Source organism: Mus caroli, chromosome 16 (genome assembly GCF_900094665.2).
Source record: "Mus caroli chromosome 16, CAROLI_EIJ_v1.1, whole genome shotgun sequence".
NCBI lineage: Eukaryota > Metazoa > Chordata > Mammalia > Rodentia > Muridae > Mus > Mus caroli.
In genome coordinates this window covers 86,106,093-86,118,811 of record NC_034585.1, presented here as the reverse complement: position 1 = coordinate 86,118,811, position 12,719 = coordinate 86,106,093, and the positions used below count along the sequence as shown (strand labels likewise).

The 12,719-nt window shown below is 45.9% G+C and overlaps 1 protein-coding gene across 3 annotated transcripts in view; it reads left to right on the top strand.

Moving 5' to 3' along the window:
- Window positions 1–12,719, top strand: part of Cryzl1 (crystallin zeta like 1) — a 39,633-nt gene that overhangs the window by 1,345 nt on the left and 25,569 nt on the right. For all 3 annotated transcript variants that reach the window (XM_029470631.1, XM_021184824.2, XM_021184825.2), the window contains exons 2-3: window positions 9,078–9,149; window positions 11,547–11,624. In XM_029470631.1, coding sequence (XP_029326491.1) covers window positions 9,084–9,149; window positions 11,547–11,624 — 144 coding nt within the window. In that variant the 5' untranslated portion in view covers window positions 9,078–9,083. The remainder of the gene's footprint in view (window positions 1–9,077; window positions 9,150–11,546; window positions 11,625–12,719) is intronic.

Here is a 12,719-nt window from a genome sequence, read left to right as displayed (position 1 = left end):
ATCCCTTTGCTGCTCCATTACATGGGTTCAGAACTACTTTCACAGTACGATACTGAGCTTACAAGAATACCAGGAAAAGTAATATTTATTAAAAAGCCAACTTCAGTAATGTGTGCACTGCGTACCATGCTCGTTGAAGCAGCCTGCGTCCTATTGCAGGGTCCTGTCTCTTGGGAGTTGTAAATCTTAGGCACCAGCCACTGCAATGTATAATTATTACTGGCTTTTCTAACTAATGTCACCCACGCTTCTGTCTCCGCATGTAGAAGGAGATGAGATGTTCATATTTGAAACAGTCCTCCCCGTGTAAAATCAAGCCGCCCAAGGCTGGAGGGCTGGCTCAGGGTAGGGACACTTGTTACTCTCCCAGTCGCCGCCGTAACCGCACGTGTTACACTAGTTCCAGCGGATCTGAAGTCCTCTTGTGATCCAACAGCACAGGGCACACAGGCGGAGTGCAGATACAGATCAAGCTGCCTGGCCAGGCATGGTGGCCCATGCCTTTGATCCTAGTGCTTGAGATGCAGGGGCAGTCAGATCTCTGTGAGTTCAAGGCCACCATGGTCTACAGAGCAAGTTCCAGGGCTTCGTAGAGAGACCCCACCTCAAAGAAACCAAGATAAAGCTGCCTGGCATCTGTGGTACAATGTTGTGGTAATTTTATAGCTCTCCATGCTGCTCAGTTAAGAAGAACGTGCAAACCTGATGGAGATTCCTGAGCCTCTGGACCAGAAAGAGTCCTGATTCACTTGTGTGCCTCCCTTAAGGAGGAGGCTGGGAAAAGCTCGAGAACTCAGCAAATGCCATGGTTCATTCTGAAATCACAGGGCATTCCTCCTAGTGGTGCAGGCCTGGACTCCCACCCAGTGGATGGGCCAGCCTAGACAACTTAGTGAGACTGCCTCAAAGTAGTAAAAAAAAGAATGAAAGCCCACAGACACAGGGTCTCATGGTTGTGTTTGTGGCAGACTCTTCTTGTCTCAATAGGTGGTCCAGGCTGGCTGGCCTCCACCTCCCCAGCACTGTTGGCTAACTGTAGCCTTTGCAGACCTACTACAACACTGTGCTGGGAACTGTAAATAGACAATGGTAGAGTACAATGCTTCACAAAGTGACTTCCTTCCAGTTTTATATAATAGACTTTACGAGGTTGTTTCCTCTTTCAATTCTTTGTCTTCTGATAAGGAAGCTCAAGGACATTTTTATTAGAGTTTTGAAAGAAAACATAGTATAGGTTAGGTGAGAATTCTGGCAGCCACTAGGAGAGAGGCAGGAAAATCCACGCCTTCTGAGTTAGGCATGGAATACAGAGATGGCCCTCCCAACAGAGGAAGTGGACTACCGAGCTGAAGGAGGAGCACCAAAAACCTCCTCTCCCACTTTCAGTACATACTAAAATCAAAATTATAATCTGTATGCCACATCTAAATGGTTCCTCAGGACCCTATCATGAGCTGGCAGATGAGGTCGCCATTTACAGGAGGAGGATGCAGTGTCAACAGCTGGAGATTTTCTTACTAGACAGGGTGGGTGGGGGGAGGCTAATAGATAGAGAAGACCCTCAAGTACCTGTCTCCATGTTTACACCTCTCCACGCTGAGTGTCCCAGTGTCACGTGACCAGGCCACCGTAAGGGAAAGGCCCCATTCACTACGTGGCTTCTGCCTTTGGCCCTGGTAGCCCAATTCAGAAAGGTAAATAACAGATTACGTCTCCGTTGCTCTGCATCGTATCATAGTAAATGGCCATGTTGAGTAACAGCATTGGAGACAACGGCCTTCCACCTTGCCAGCCCACCACTCCCACTCCCGAGGATACTGACAGGGAAATATCTGATGTAAGAAATCCTAGGCATTTTTTATTTTAGCTTATTTAAGAATGCACTGTCTCATTTAAATATCTGAAACCTAAAATATACAAGCAAAACATTCTTACAGGGGACGAGAGACAGCTCAGTGGCTAAATTCCCTGACTGCTCTTCTGAGAACCCTGGGTTCAGTTCCTAGCACCTATGTGGCAGGCTATATGTAGCTCCAGTCCTAGGGGGTCCATACTTTATGTATTTTATTTTATTTTCTGGGTGTTTTGCCCCCACGTATTTAAATATTTAACATTTGTGTTGGGTGCCCTCAGATGCCAAAAGAAATCATGAGCTTCTCTTAGAACTAGAATTACAATGGTTGTGAGCCACCATGCGGGTGCTGGGGATTGAACCTGAGTCCTCCAGGAGACTAGTCAGTACTCTTAACCACTGAGCCACCTCCTCAGCCCTAAAGCCGTGTACACGCTGAAGTGAAAATCAACTTTATAGACTATAATTCACATGCAGGTGGGTGGGAGAAAATATTACATTTTTCTTTTGTGATTTATAGAACAGGTGTTTGATGGGTGCCTCCCTGCTCCCTGGACACCTGTTGAAAACTTCTTGACTAGATAAAGCAACAGTTCGACATCTCTGAACACACACCATCTGCTTCTGTCACTACACTTTTTCTGCCTCTCTCGCAATCTTTAGTTCGCAAGCTGCGTAAAGTGTAGGAATTATGCCACATGTACAAAGTCAGTCCAGTCTTACGTGATGATAGTCATAGAGCTGCAGATGGTCAGCCTGCTGAGGGCACACACCTGTCCCAGCTCTTGGGAGATGAAGGCTCAAGGTACAGGAGTTCAAGGTCATTTTTGGCTAGAAGGCAAGTTTGGAACTAGCCTGAACTACCCTTTCAAAAAATAATAATAAAAGAAATTGCCATTATTAGAAGAGACTTTAAAAGCCATCTGGTCCCCTGTCCCACTCACCTGGTGCTGGAATCCCTGTAATGGCATCCAGCCTATTTAAGTACTTCTAAAGTCAGGCATACAGGAAGCTCTCTGCAAGTTCAAGTGCAACCTGTTAACGCAGTGAGTATCATCAGGCCATTTAGGGCTACACAGCTAGATGTTGTCTCGTAAATACTTAAATTATACAAGGGAAGCCCCTTACAGGGGCAGGAGAGGCAGCTTGGTGGCTACGTGTACTGACTGCTCTTCTGAGAACCCTGGACTTAGTTCCCAGCGGTTACTTGGCAGGTCCCAGCCATATGTAATTCCAGTCCTAGGGGACCCAGTGCCCTCTTCTGGCCTCCGTAGGCACTGCTTACAAGTGGCACACGACCAGTCACTCACTTGTATATGAATAAGAATTACAAGAAGTTAAGTCTTGCCAAGTGTGGTGGTGCGTGCCTTTAGTCCCGGCATTCTGGAAGCAGAGGCAGGCAGATCTTTGTGAGTTCCAGGCCAGCCAGGGCTACATAGAGAGACTCTGTCTGTTAAGTTTTATAACCACACCTTACGTGCTGGACTTTCTGTGACATGTCCATGATGACATCACTACCAGATCATCTCTGCCCGTCCTGTAAAGGACACCCACTCGTGCCTCTGTTGGCCTTGCAAGCGTAGGTAAGGGCTAATGTGCAGAGGTTTGCTTACACTCATTAATAGATGAGCTCCGTGGGGAGTTGAGGGTAGCAGAAGGTGAGCCAGTGTAGCTCTTGTTGTTACAACAAAAGTGAAGCTGCCATCTGAGATCTCTTCCCTTGGCTCTGGAGAAAGCGGCCTGCCTTTATTAGGAACTAGGACTTACAGTTGGGTGCTCAGCGTATGCCAAGGTGTCCCTCTGTTTGCACAGCCAAATCTTAAGTCAACATTCTTCCTACTTTTCTGCAGATTCAGCATGTTTAATACATGGCTTTATAAACATTTAAACTATTGATAACATGATCCACAGTTTTGTCTTCAGCTCTGACATACTTGTAAAAATGTCAAATCTGTGTGCTTCTCACAACACATCTTAGCCTACATACCTTTTAAAATTTTTGTTGAATTATTATTATTATTATTATTTTCTTTTCATGTGTCTGGGTGTTTTGCCTGAACATAGGTGTACATCTTTGGAGAGCAGTAGATCTCCGACAACTGTGTCACAGACAGTTGTGAGCCTGAGTGTGAATGCTGGGCACTGAACCCGGGTCCTCTGCAAGAGTAGCCAGAGTGCTTAACCACTAAACCATCTTTCCAGGCCCGCCACCCTACCTTTCTAAACATATTTGATGTCATTGAAAAGTTTTATGAGCTGGATGTGGTAGATCAGGAGTTTCAGGCCGGCTAAGGCTACAGTTCAGGTATAGCCTGGGCAACACAGGGGGACTCTATTACCAAAACAAGAGCACATAAAAAGTTTTAACTGTTGTATTAGGGATGTGCTCAGCAGTGCCACACTTACATAGCATGGATGAGGCCCTGGGTTCAAGCCCCGGCACCACAAATAAATAAATTATGTAGCGTTTTTTGATTTAGCAAAGTTTATATCGAGTCATATAATTTTCCAAATTATATATAATACTCTTAGAAATGAGAGGGCACATCCTCATCTTTAATTGAGCCAGATATCTAGTTGTTGTCTATGTGCAAATATCTCTAAGTTCATTAAAAATCTTAGTGAACTCGAGTCTTTGTTAACCCAGTCCAGTGCCTAAGAAGCCACCTGGGCCTTGACTATCACCCATTCTACAAGATTTTCAGTGCTTAGGGCTCAGAATTCCCATTTTGATGAGGGGCAGAAAGGATGGTAGAAATGTAAATCGAATACTATTCTTTTTTAATTTATGTAATTTTATTTATTTTTTTTAATTTTTAATATTTTTTATTACATATTTTCCTCAATTACATTTCCAATGCTATCCCAAAAGTCCCCCATAGCGCCCCCCACTTCCTTACCCACCCATTCCCATTCTTTTGGCCCTGGCATTCTCCTATATTGGGGCATATAAAGTTTGCAAGTCCAATGGGCCTCTCTTTCCAGTGATGGCCGACTAGGCCATCTTTCGATACATATGCAGCTAGAGACAAGAGCTCCNNGGTACTGGTTAGTTCATNATGTNGTTCCAACTATAGGGTTGCAGATCCCTTTAGCTCCTTGGGTACTTTCTCTAGCTTCTCCATTGGGAGCCCTGTGATACATCCAATAGCTGACTGTGANCATCCACTCCTGTGCTTGCTAGGCCCCAATCGAATACTATTGTATGTCGAATACTATACTTCTTGATTATCTTCTATCTTATATTGATTTACTTACTTTTGAAGTAAATAAATAGATAAATAAACCAAGCCGCCCCTTTAAGGGCTGGAGAGTGAGGTCAGCACTGAGAGTTCGTGCTGCTCTTGCAAGGCCCTGAGCTCCTTCCCCAGCACACAGGTGGGGGGGTGGGGGGCGGGGTGGGGGGAGGGCTCCCAAAGCCTTCCCTCCAGCTCCGGAGGACCCAGTGGCCTCTCTGCCTCGAGCAGGCATTCACTTACAGCATAATCTTTCAGTCACATTTGTATTTATTTACCTGTAGTGTGTAGGCATGCACGCGTGCACGTGCTGGTCAGAGGCCAGCTGAGGAGAGTCAGGTCTCGCCTTCCACCTTGGGGATTATTGTAGGACTGCGTTGTCATGCTTGACAGCACATGCTTTGACCTGCCGAGCCATCCTCCAAGACACACAGACACACAGATTATAACAAAAAGAAAGGATTTCTTTTTTTTTTTTTTTTGGTTTTTCGAGACAAGGTTTCTCTGTGAGCCCAGCTGTCCTGGAACTCACTCTGTAGACCAGGCTGGCCTCAGACTCAGAAATCCGCCTGCCTCTGCCTCCCAAGTGCTGGAATTAAAGGCATGTGTCACCACACCCGGCTTAAGAAAGTGTTTTTAAACAATTTTTTTTCTTTATGTTGTAGCTTGGAGAATAGTTTTGATCCCATTACAGTTGTTAATAATTAGATTAACTAATCCTTACCTCTCCCCCACCCTCTCTCTCTCTGAAGAAGATTCTAGGGGGTGCGGAATTGTCTCCCAGGTCTTTGAAACTGATACATTATTGACCCAGGCCACATGTCAGATTCAATAGGCTGAGGAAACAGTGGCTTCTAGAACGACAAAGGGGACTGTTTTGAACTCAGGATGTTAGTATAGACTTGTACCTGGAGAAAAGGCCACAGCACTAAGTCAGGACTGAATAGGAGCAGAGATTTGTTGAAGTAATAATGGCTATCCCTGGGCACGTGCTGCACACCTCTAATGCCAGTACATCGGAGACAGCCCGGAGGATCCAGAGGTCAAGGCCAGGCAAGGCCACAAATCAAGACCCTGCCTCAAAACATATAAGCCAAAGCATAGGGAAGGAATTAATGTGCCTAAGCAATGGCTGGAGAAGCTCACTCGTGAGGCAGTAAAGTGACCTGGGAGTGTGGAGCGGTGGGGACACTCCTCCCACCTAGGGTGGCCTGGGAGAGTGGAGCGGTGGGGACACTCCTCCCACCTAGGGTGACCTGGGAGAGTGGAGCTGGTGGGGACACTCCTCCCACCTAGGGTGGCCTGGGAGAGTGGAGCGGTGGGTACACCCCTCCCATTGTGAGGCTGTACAGAGGAGGATCTGGAATGTATGTATTCACTCGGTGCATCAGTGTGTTAGTGCAGCACACTCTCAAAGACTGTGCTGTGCCTAGAAACCCTGCAGTAGGACCAACTACGTGCTAAGTCACACTGACTCCATCAAACAGGTTTGTGCTGAGACGCCGCCGTGGGTGGAATAAGGTAGAACAGCAATATGCACTCAGCCTAGAAAGCTGGGCAGACACTGAAAGACGGAAGTGGGAGATGCGTGCTGTGTCTGTTTAAGTTCTTCTCCCCTCATGGTTCAGTGTGTGTCTGTGTGCACACGCACACACACTGATAAAGAAAGGGCTGCTGTTAGCCATGGTTTTCACTGTCTTGACATACTACATAAGTCCATGTCTTAAAGGCATGACTGTGGTTAGTTTCTGCATTTGATTTTCTCATCCTAGAGAGCAGTAACTGTTACTCAGCTACTCCATACAACTCTTTTATAGAGATCCATTTAGGTCCACAGAGGTCCTGGCACCCAGAGCTGGCTTCATGAGCATGACAGCTATGCTGGTCGCTGGGCCTCTTGTTCAGAGGACCTGTGCATGGCTTGAGAGCTGCTATTGTGAACTCTCAGAAATTCTAGTAATTTACAAAGAAGGCATCCCACCTCTCTCTCTCTCTCTCTCTCTCTCTCTCTCTCTCTCTCTCTTTGGCTTTGGTACCTACAGATTAAAACAACAGATCTATTGGCAACTGAATAGTCAGTCCCACCGGAGAAAGTTTTGTAGTTCCGGGTGAGTGTATCCTAGCAGCAGCTCAGTAGAAAAATCACTACTGTGACAGTTCTAAGTAACTACTGAGGCTCCAGCCCAGCTGGTACTGTGTGCTTAGTGACTTAGCCCCTGTAAGATGCAGTTTCCTTGGTTCCTGTTGTCTCCCTGCTAGGTGGATGGAGGTGCAGCTTCCTCATCCATATATCATAGTCCATCACTGAGGGACTGAAGCAAGGCAGGAGCTGATGCAGAGGCCATGGAGGGGTGCTGCTTACTGGCTTGCTTCCCATGGCTTGCTCAGCCTACTTTCTTATAAAACCCAGGACTACCTGCCCAGGGATGACTCCACCCACAATGGGCGGGGCCGCCCCATGGATCACTAACTCAGTCTTATGGAAGCATTTTCTCCATTGAGGTTCCCTCCTCTCCAGTGTATCCAGCACGAGGGTGCTCATTGGCCAGCCACTTTAGATGAATTGGTGAGCTCCAGGTTTGATAGGGTGGCTGGGCTACAAACCTTTAATTCCAGAACTCAGAGCAGAAGCAAGTGGATCTCTGAGTTCAAAGCCAGCCAGAGCTTTATAGTGAGACCCTGTCCCCCCAAATATAAATAAGATGGAGAGAAGAAGAAACAGTGTCAGCCTGTGGCCTCTGAATGCGTGCACACATGTGCATGCCCATCCTTACATATAACACACATGCATATTCAAACCAAAACAGTTTTTTAATTAAAAAATAAAAGGGGGTGCTGAGGAGATGGCTCAGCAGTGAAGAGCAGTGGCTGCTTTCAGGGGACCCTGTTTTCTTCCCAGCACTCACATGGTAGCTCACAACCATCTGTAGCTCCACTCAGGGGACTCCTTTCTAGCCTTTTCAGGCACAAGGCACACAGATTGTACACATACACGTGCGCAGGCACAACACTCATTACATAAATAAACCTAAAAACGTTTCATTAAAAAAAGAAAAACTCGGGGGCTGGTGAGATGGCTCAGTGGGTAAGAGCACCCGACTGCTCTTCCAAAGGTCCAGAGTTCAAATCCCAGCAACCACATGGTGGCTCACAACCATCCGTAACGAGATCTGGCGCCCTCTTCTGGAGTGTCTGAAGACAGCTACAGTGTACTTACATATAATAAATAAATCTTAAAAAAAAAAAAAGAAAAACTAGAAAGGCTTATAGGATCTGGACACGGGACACCCTATAATCCCTGAGTCTGAGGTCAGCATTCATGCTACAGTGGGACTTAGATAAACAAGAATGCCCCAGAAGAATCCAGACCACAGTTCCACTGAGCGCAACTTGGCTGTCCACTCTTACATTAATTGTTGACCGCATTCGATTACCTTTGAACACTTTTGGCCTGCTTGTGTGGCCCTTGTGAGGCATTTTTGTTGGTCTGTTTTAAATACACAAACATTTGTTACTGAATAGGAAATGGAAATCCTTCCCTCCCCCGTTTTTCTTTCTTTCTCTTTTTAAGATTTATTTAATGTACATGACACTGTAGCTGTCTTCAGACACACCAGAAGAGGGCATTGGATCCCATTACAGATGGTTGTGAGCCACCATGTGGGTGCTGGGAATTGAACTCAGGACCTCTGGCCAGTGTTCTAATCACCCCTCCTAAACCCTTTCTTGTTAGACAGAGTCTGACTCTGTAATCCAGGCTAGCTTCAACCTTGAGGCTCTCCCACAGCTTACTGAATGCAGAATCCAGCCCATGCCACCATGCCTGAAACCTGACCCTTCAGAAAGCTCCTATGACAGCTTGGGTATTGATCCTAGTCCATCTCTGTCTACCCTATCTCCCCGAAAGAGCAGTAAATGCTCTTAACCACTATCTTCAGCCCTCAAGAAGACTTTTTAAAAAGCTTTTATCTTTTTGTTTGTTTGTATAGGTAACTATGAAAGGCTTATATTTTCAACAGAATTCTACAAATGAAGAAGTAACATTTGTATTTCAAGAAAAGGTAAGAATAATTATTAATTGAGATAAAATATTTTCTTTCCATAGGTAGGTTGCCTTTGCTTTGTTTTGGTTGCTAAGAGAAAATGCTTAGGCAAAAGTAACTTGAGGGAGAAAGCTCTTATCTCTCAGGCCCAGGCTAAAGTTGGCTGTGACAGGGAAGTCACAGCTGCTGGGGCGTGAGGCAGCTTGTCAGTCACATGGCAGCCTGTCACGTGGCAGCCTGTTGCATGGTGTTCAGAGAAGGAGATGAGTGCAGCTGCTGCCCAGCTCTCTGTCCCTCATACACACAGGACCCGGCCATGGAATGGCGACACCTGCTGTGGGCCAGCCATCAAGACAGTCCCCACAGGCTCACTCCTGAGTGTCCCTGGCTCCCAAGCGATTCTGTTCTGTCAAGTCAACACTATTAGTACTAACCATCACAGTAATGACCCACTAACAAAAGTGTGTGTGTGTACCTTGTGAATGTATATGTGTGGCTTGTGAGTGTGCATATGTGTGTGCATGTGTCTGTGTGTATCTATGTGTTTGTGTGTGTGTGTGTGTGTGCATGAAAGAGACACAGAGACTTCTATAATTCCCCCTTTTTCATGTGATACGGTATGTATACATGTATATGAAAGAGAGTCAGAGACAGAGAGGCAGAGAGACAGAGAGAGACAGAGAGACAGAGGTGGGTGGTACCCATTCCATGATACATGACACATGTGGCGGTCAGAGGACCACTGTTTGGAGTCGGTTCTCTTCTTTTACCTTTATATTGGCCCCAGGAGCCCAACTCAGATTGCTGGGCTTGTTGGGCAAGAACCTTTACCTGCTGGAGCCGTTCATGGCCCCCAGACTCACTTTTCAATGTGTTATTAGTTAAGTGGAACTAAATGAGTAAAAGCAGAAGCCAACCTCCCCATAGTATTCCCCTTGATTGGTGGTTTGTGTTGTAGTGTGACTGTAGTCTTAAAGGAGCTGCTGCAGGGCTGAGGACCCAAGTTAGGTTCCCAGCACCCATGTCAGGTGTCTCACAACCACCTGGAAGTCCAATGCCGGAGGATCTGAAGCCCTGTCTGGCCTCTGGGGGCACTGCAGTCATGGGCACAAACCACAGTCACATATACACACAATACTTTTAAATGAAGTGCATTTTAAAAGGAGTTGCTGAGTTGGCTGCACTGTGAAAGGTGCCGGGAAGGCGGAGCAAGTTCCAAGCCGATGTGGTACTCTGTGGCCCAGGTGAACGGGTGGCGCTCAGTGGCACACTCTAATGGCCTAGGTAAATGGATGGCACTCAGTCGCACACTCTTACACAGCATCCACAGGTTTCCAGCAACAGGAACTCTCTGTAAGCACTGTGCAGAGGTGAGGTTTCAGACATAATAGGAAATGTCTGTGTTATTAAACAGGAGAGAAAAGCCTATTTTCTATACAAATTTAGGGGCTTCCTAAGCTTACTTTTCTCATTAAACTTTTTTTTGTTTGTTTGTTTGTTGAAGGATTACTTTCTTGCCCTTTCTAGAGTGTAGTTTCCGTCCTTTTGTTGGGTGTTTTCCCTTTATTATCCTTTGAAGGGCTGGATTCGTGGAAAGATGTTGTGTGAATTTGGTCTCATTAAGCTTTTAATGACTTAGTGGTGATTGTTAGAAAGGTTTGCATCAAGCCAGATCATCTGCTTGTGGGTTTCAGGATGAAAGCAGGGGCTGGAGTCTCAGCTGCAGTCAGGTAACCTCCAGCCACAGTCAGCAAAAGAACCTAGGGCTTGGCTGCATCCCAGTAAAACTCGTCTCTAGGTCTAATTAACAAGTTCATCAATACTAATGCCTTCATCCGTGTCACTAAAGAGAAAACTGGAGATGCAGTAAAAGTGCGCCCAGGATGCTGAGTGGTCCCTGCGATGGGTCACAAACCGTGCAGGGTCTTTCCTCACGTCACTCAGGGACATGTGTCAGTTCACGGTCTGGAATACAGAAGTGACGTTACAACCGATCACTTAGCCGGACGGCTCTGAATGCTTCAGCCTTGCCTTGGTCACCTTACGGAAATTCTGAATTTTAGTAAAAGCTGTCTGTTGTGTGTACTGTAAAGTCTTGGCAGCTTGGAGTATTTAGGTTAAAATACTGTGTCTGCCTTCCTGGCTTATGAAGCAGAGTTGTGTGTATGGCATCTCTGCTGGTGTTTTGAGTGCTTCTAAAATACAGATACGAATGCTTTTAAAAAGTACAGCCCCTGATTTTCTTTCTCCTTTTCTTATCATGTACTGTTAGGTATTTCTTTGTGTCTTTTAAACTCAGGATGCTCACGAGACTTGGCGTCAGCTTCATGTTTTTAGTTATATGTGGACATTCTCACAAGATGAATGAATGCCCTCACAGGATGTGTAATGTGACCTTCTGTTATTTGGTTCCAGGAAAATGTCCCTGTCACAGAGGATAACTTTGTGAGAGTTCAAGTTAAAGCTTGTGCCCTGAGCCACATAAACACAAAGGTACGGATGCCAGCGGGGAGGAGGGTGTCACGGTGTAGTTAGTGTCTGGTGGTGACTGTGTGCTCAGTGCTAGCAGGACATTACTCCTCAGAGAAACCGAGCTTGAAGCGCGAGTGTCCCACACCAAGGTAAGCGGTTTGATTTGTGTTTTATATCGTTATGTGGGAATATTTTATAGAATTTATTTTGGAAGCATCTGAAAGCATATTATTAAGTCCTATAAGTCAAGGAAGAAATTACCTTCACAAATACAATAAAAATAGAAAGTAGAAGCCGGGCAGTTGTGGCACATGCCTTTAATCCCAGCACTTGGGAGGCAGAGACAGGTGGATTTCTGAGTTTGAGGCCAGGCTGGCCTACAGAGTGAGTTCCAGGACAGCCAGGGCTACACAGAGAAACCTGTCTCGAAAAAAAAAAAAAGAAAGAAAGAAAGAAAGGAAGTAGGAACAGTTATTGATCACGAGTTGTATGTATTGTTAGTTAACATATTTTCAGCTATGATTTGTATTCTTGTCATGTTTCTGTCTCACAGACACTCCAGTCTCATATCGCCCACAGTTATCTTTAGTATTGGCCATAAAGCATGTGTCTTTGGTGCAGGCATGGTGGCACATACCTTTAAACCCATTACCCAGGAGGCACTAGCTTCTGAGAGGCTGAGGCAGGTCTGTTCCACACGGCAAGTTCCAAGTAAGAATGGGCCAGACAGTGAGACCTTGTCATAAAAAACAAGTAAACAGTTAGTAGACATAAGTGAGTAAATGTGCCATCGTTAATAATGACAGTTAAATGCACCGTGATAAGTTCTCTCAGGTTTTTTGTCAGACAGGATCTCACTGTATAGCCCAGGGCGACCCTAAACTCATGGCCCTCCTGCCTTGGCTTCCCAGGAACTGGGATTCTAGGTGTGTACAAGCCCACATCGGGTTTTCTCCTGTTGTTGTTTTGGGGGACTTGTTGTTTGTTTGGTTGTGGGTCTTACTTGGTCTTTTGACTTGAACCACTGTCTTAGTCAGGGTTTCTATTCCTGCACAAACATCATGACCAAGAAGCAAGTTGGGGAGGAAAGGGTTTATTCGGCTTACACTTCCATGC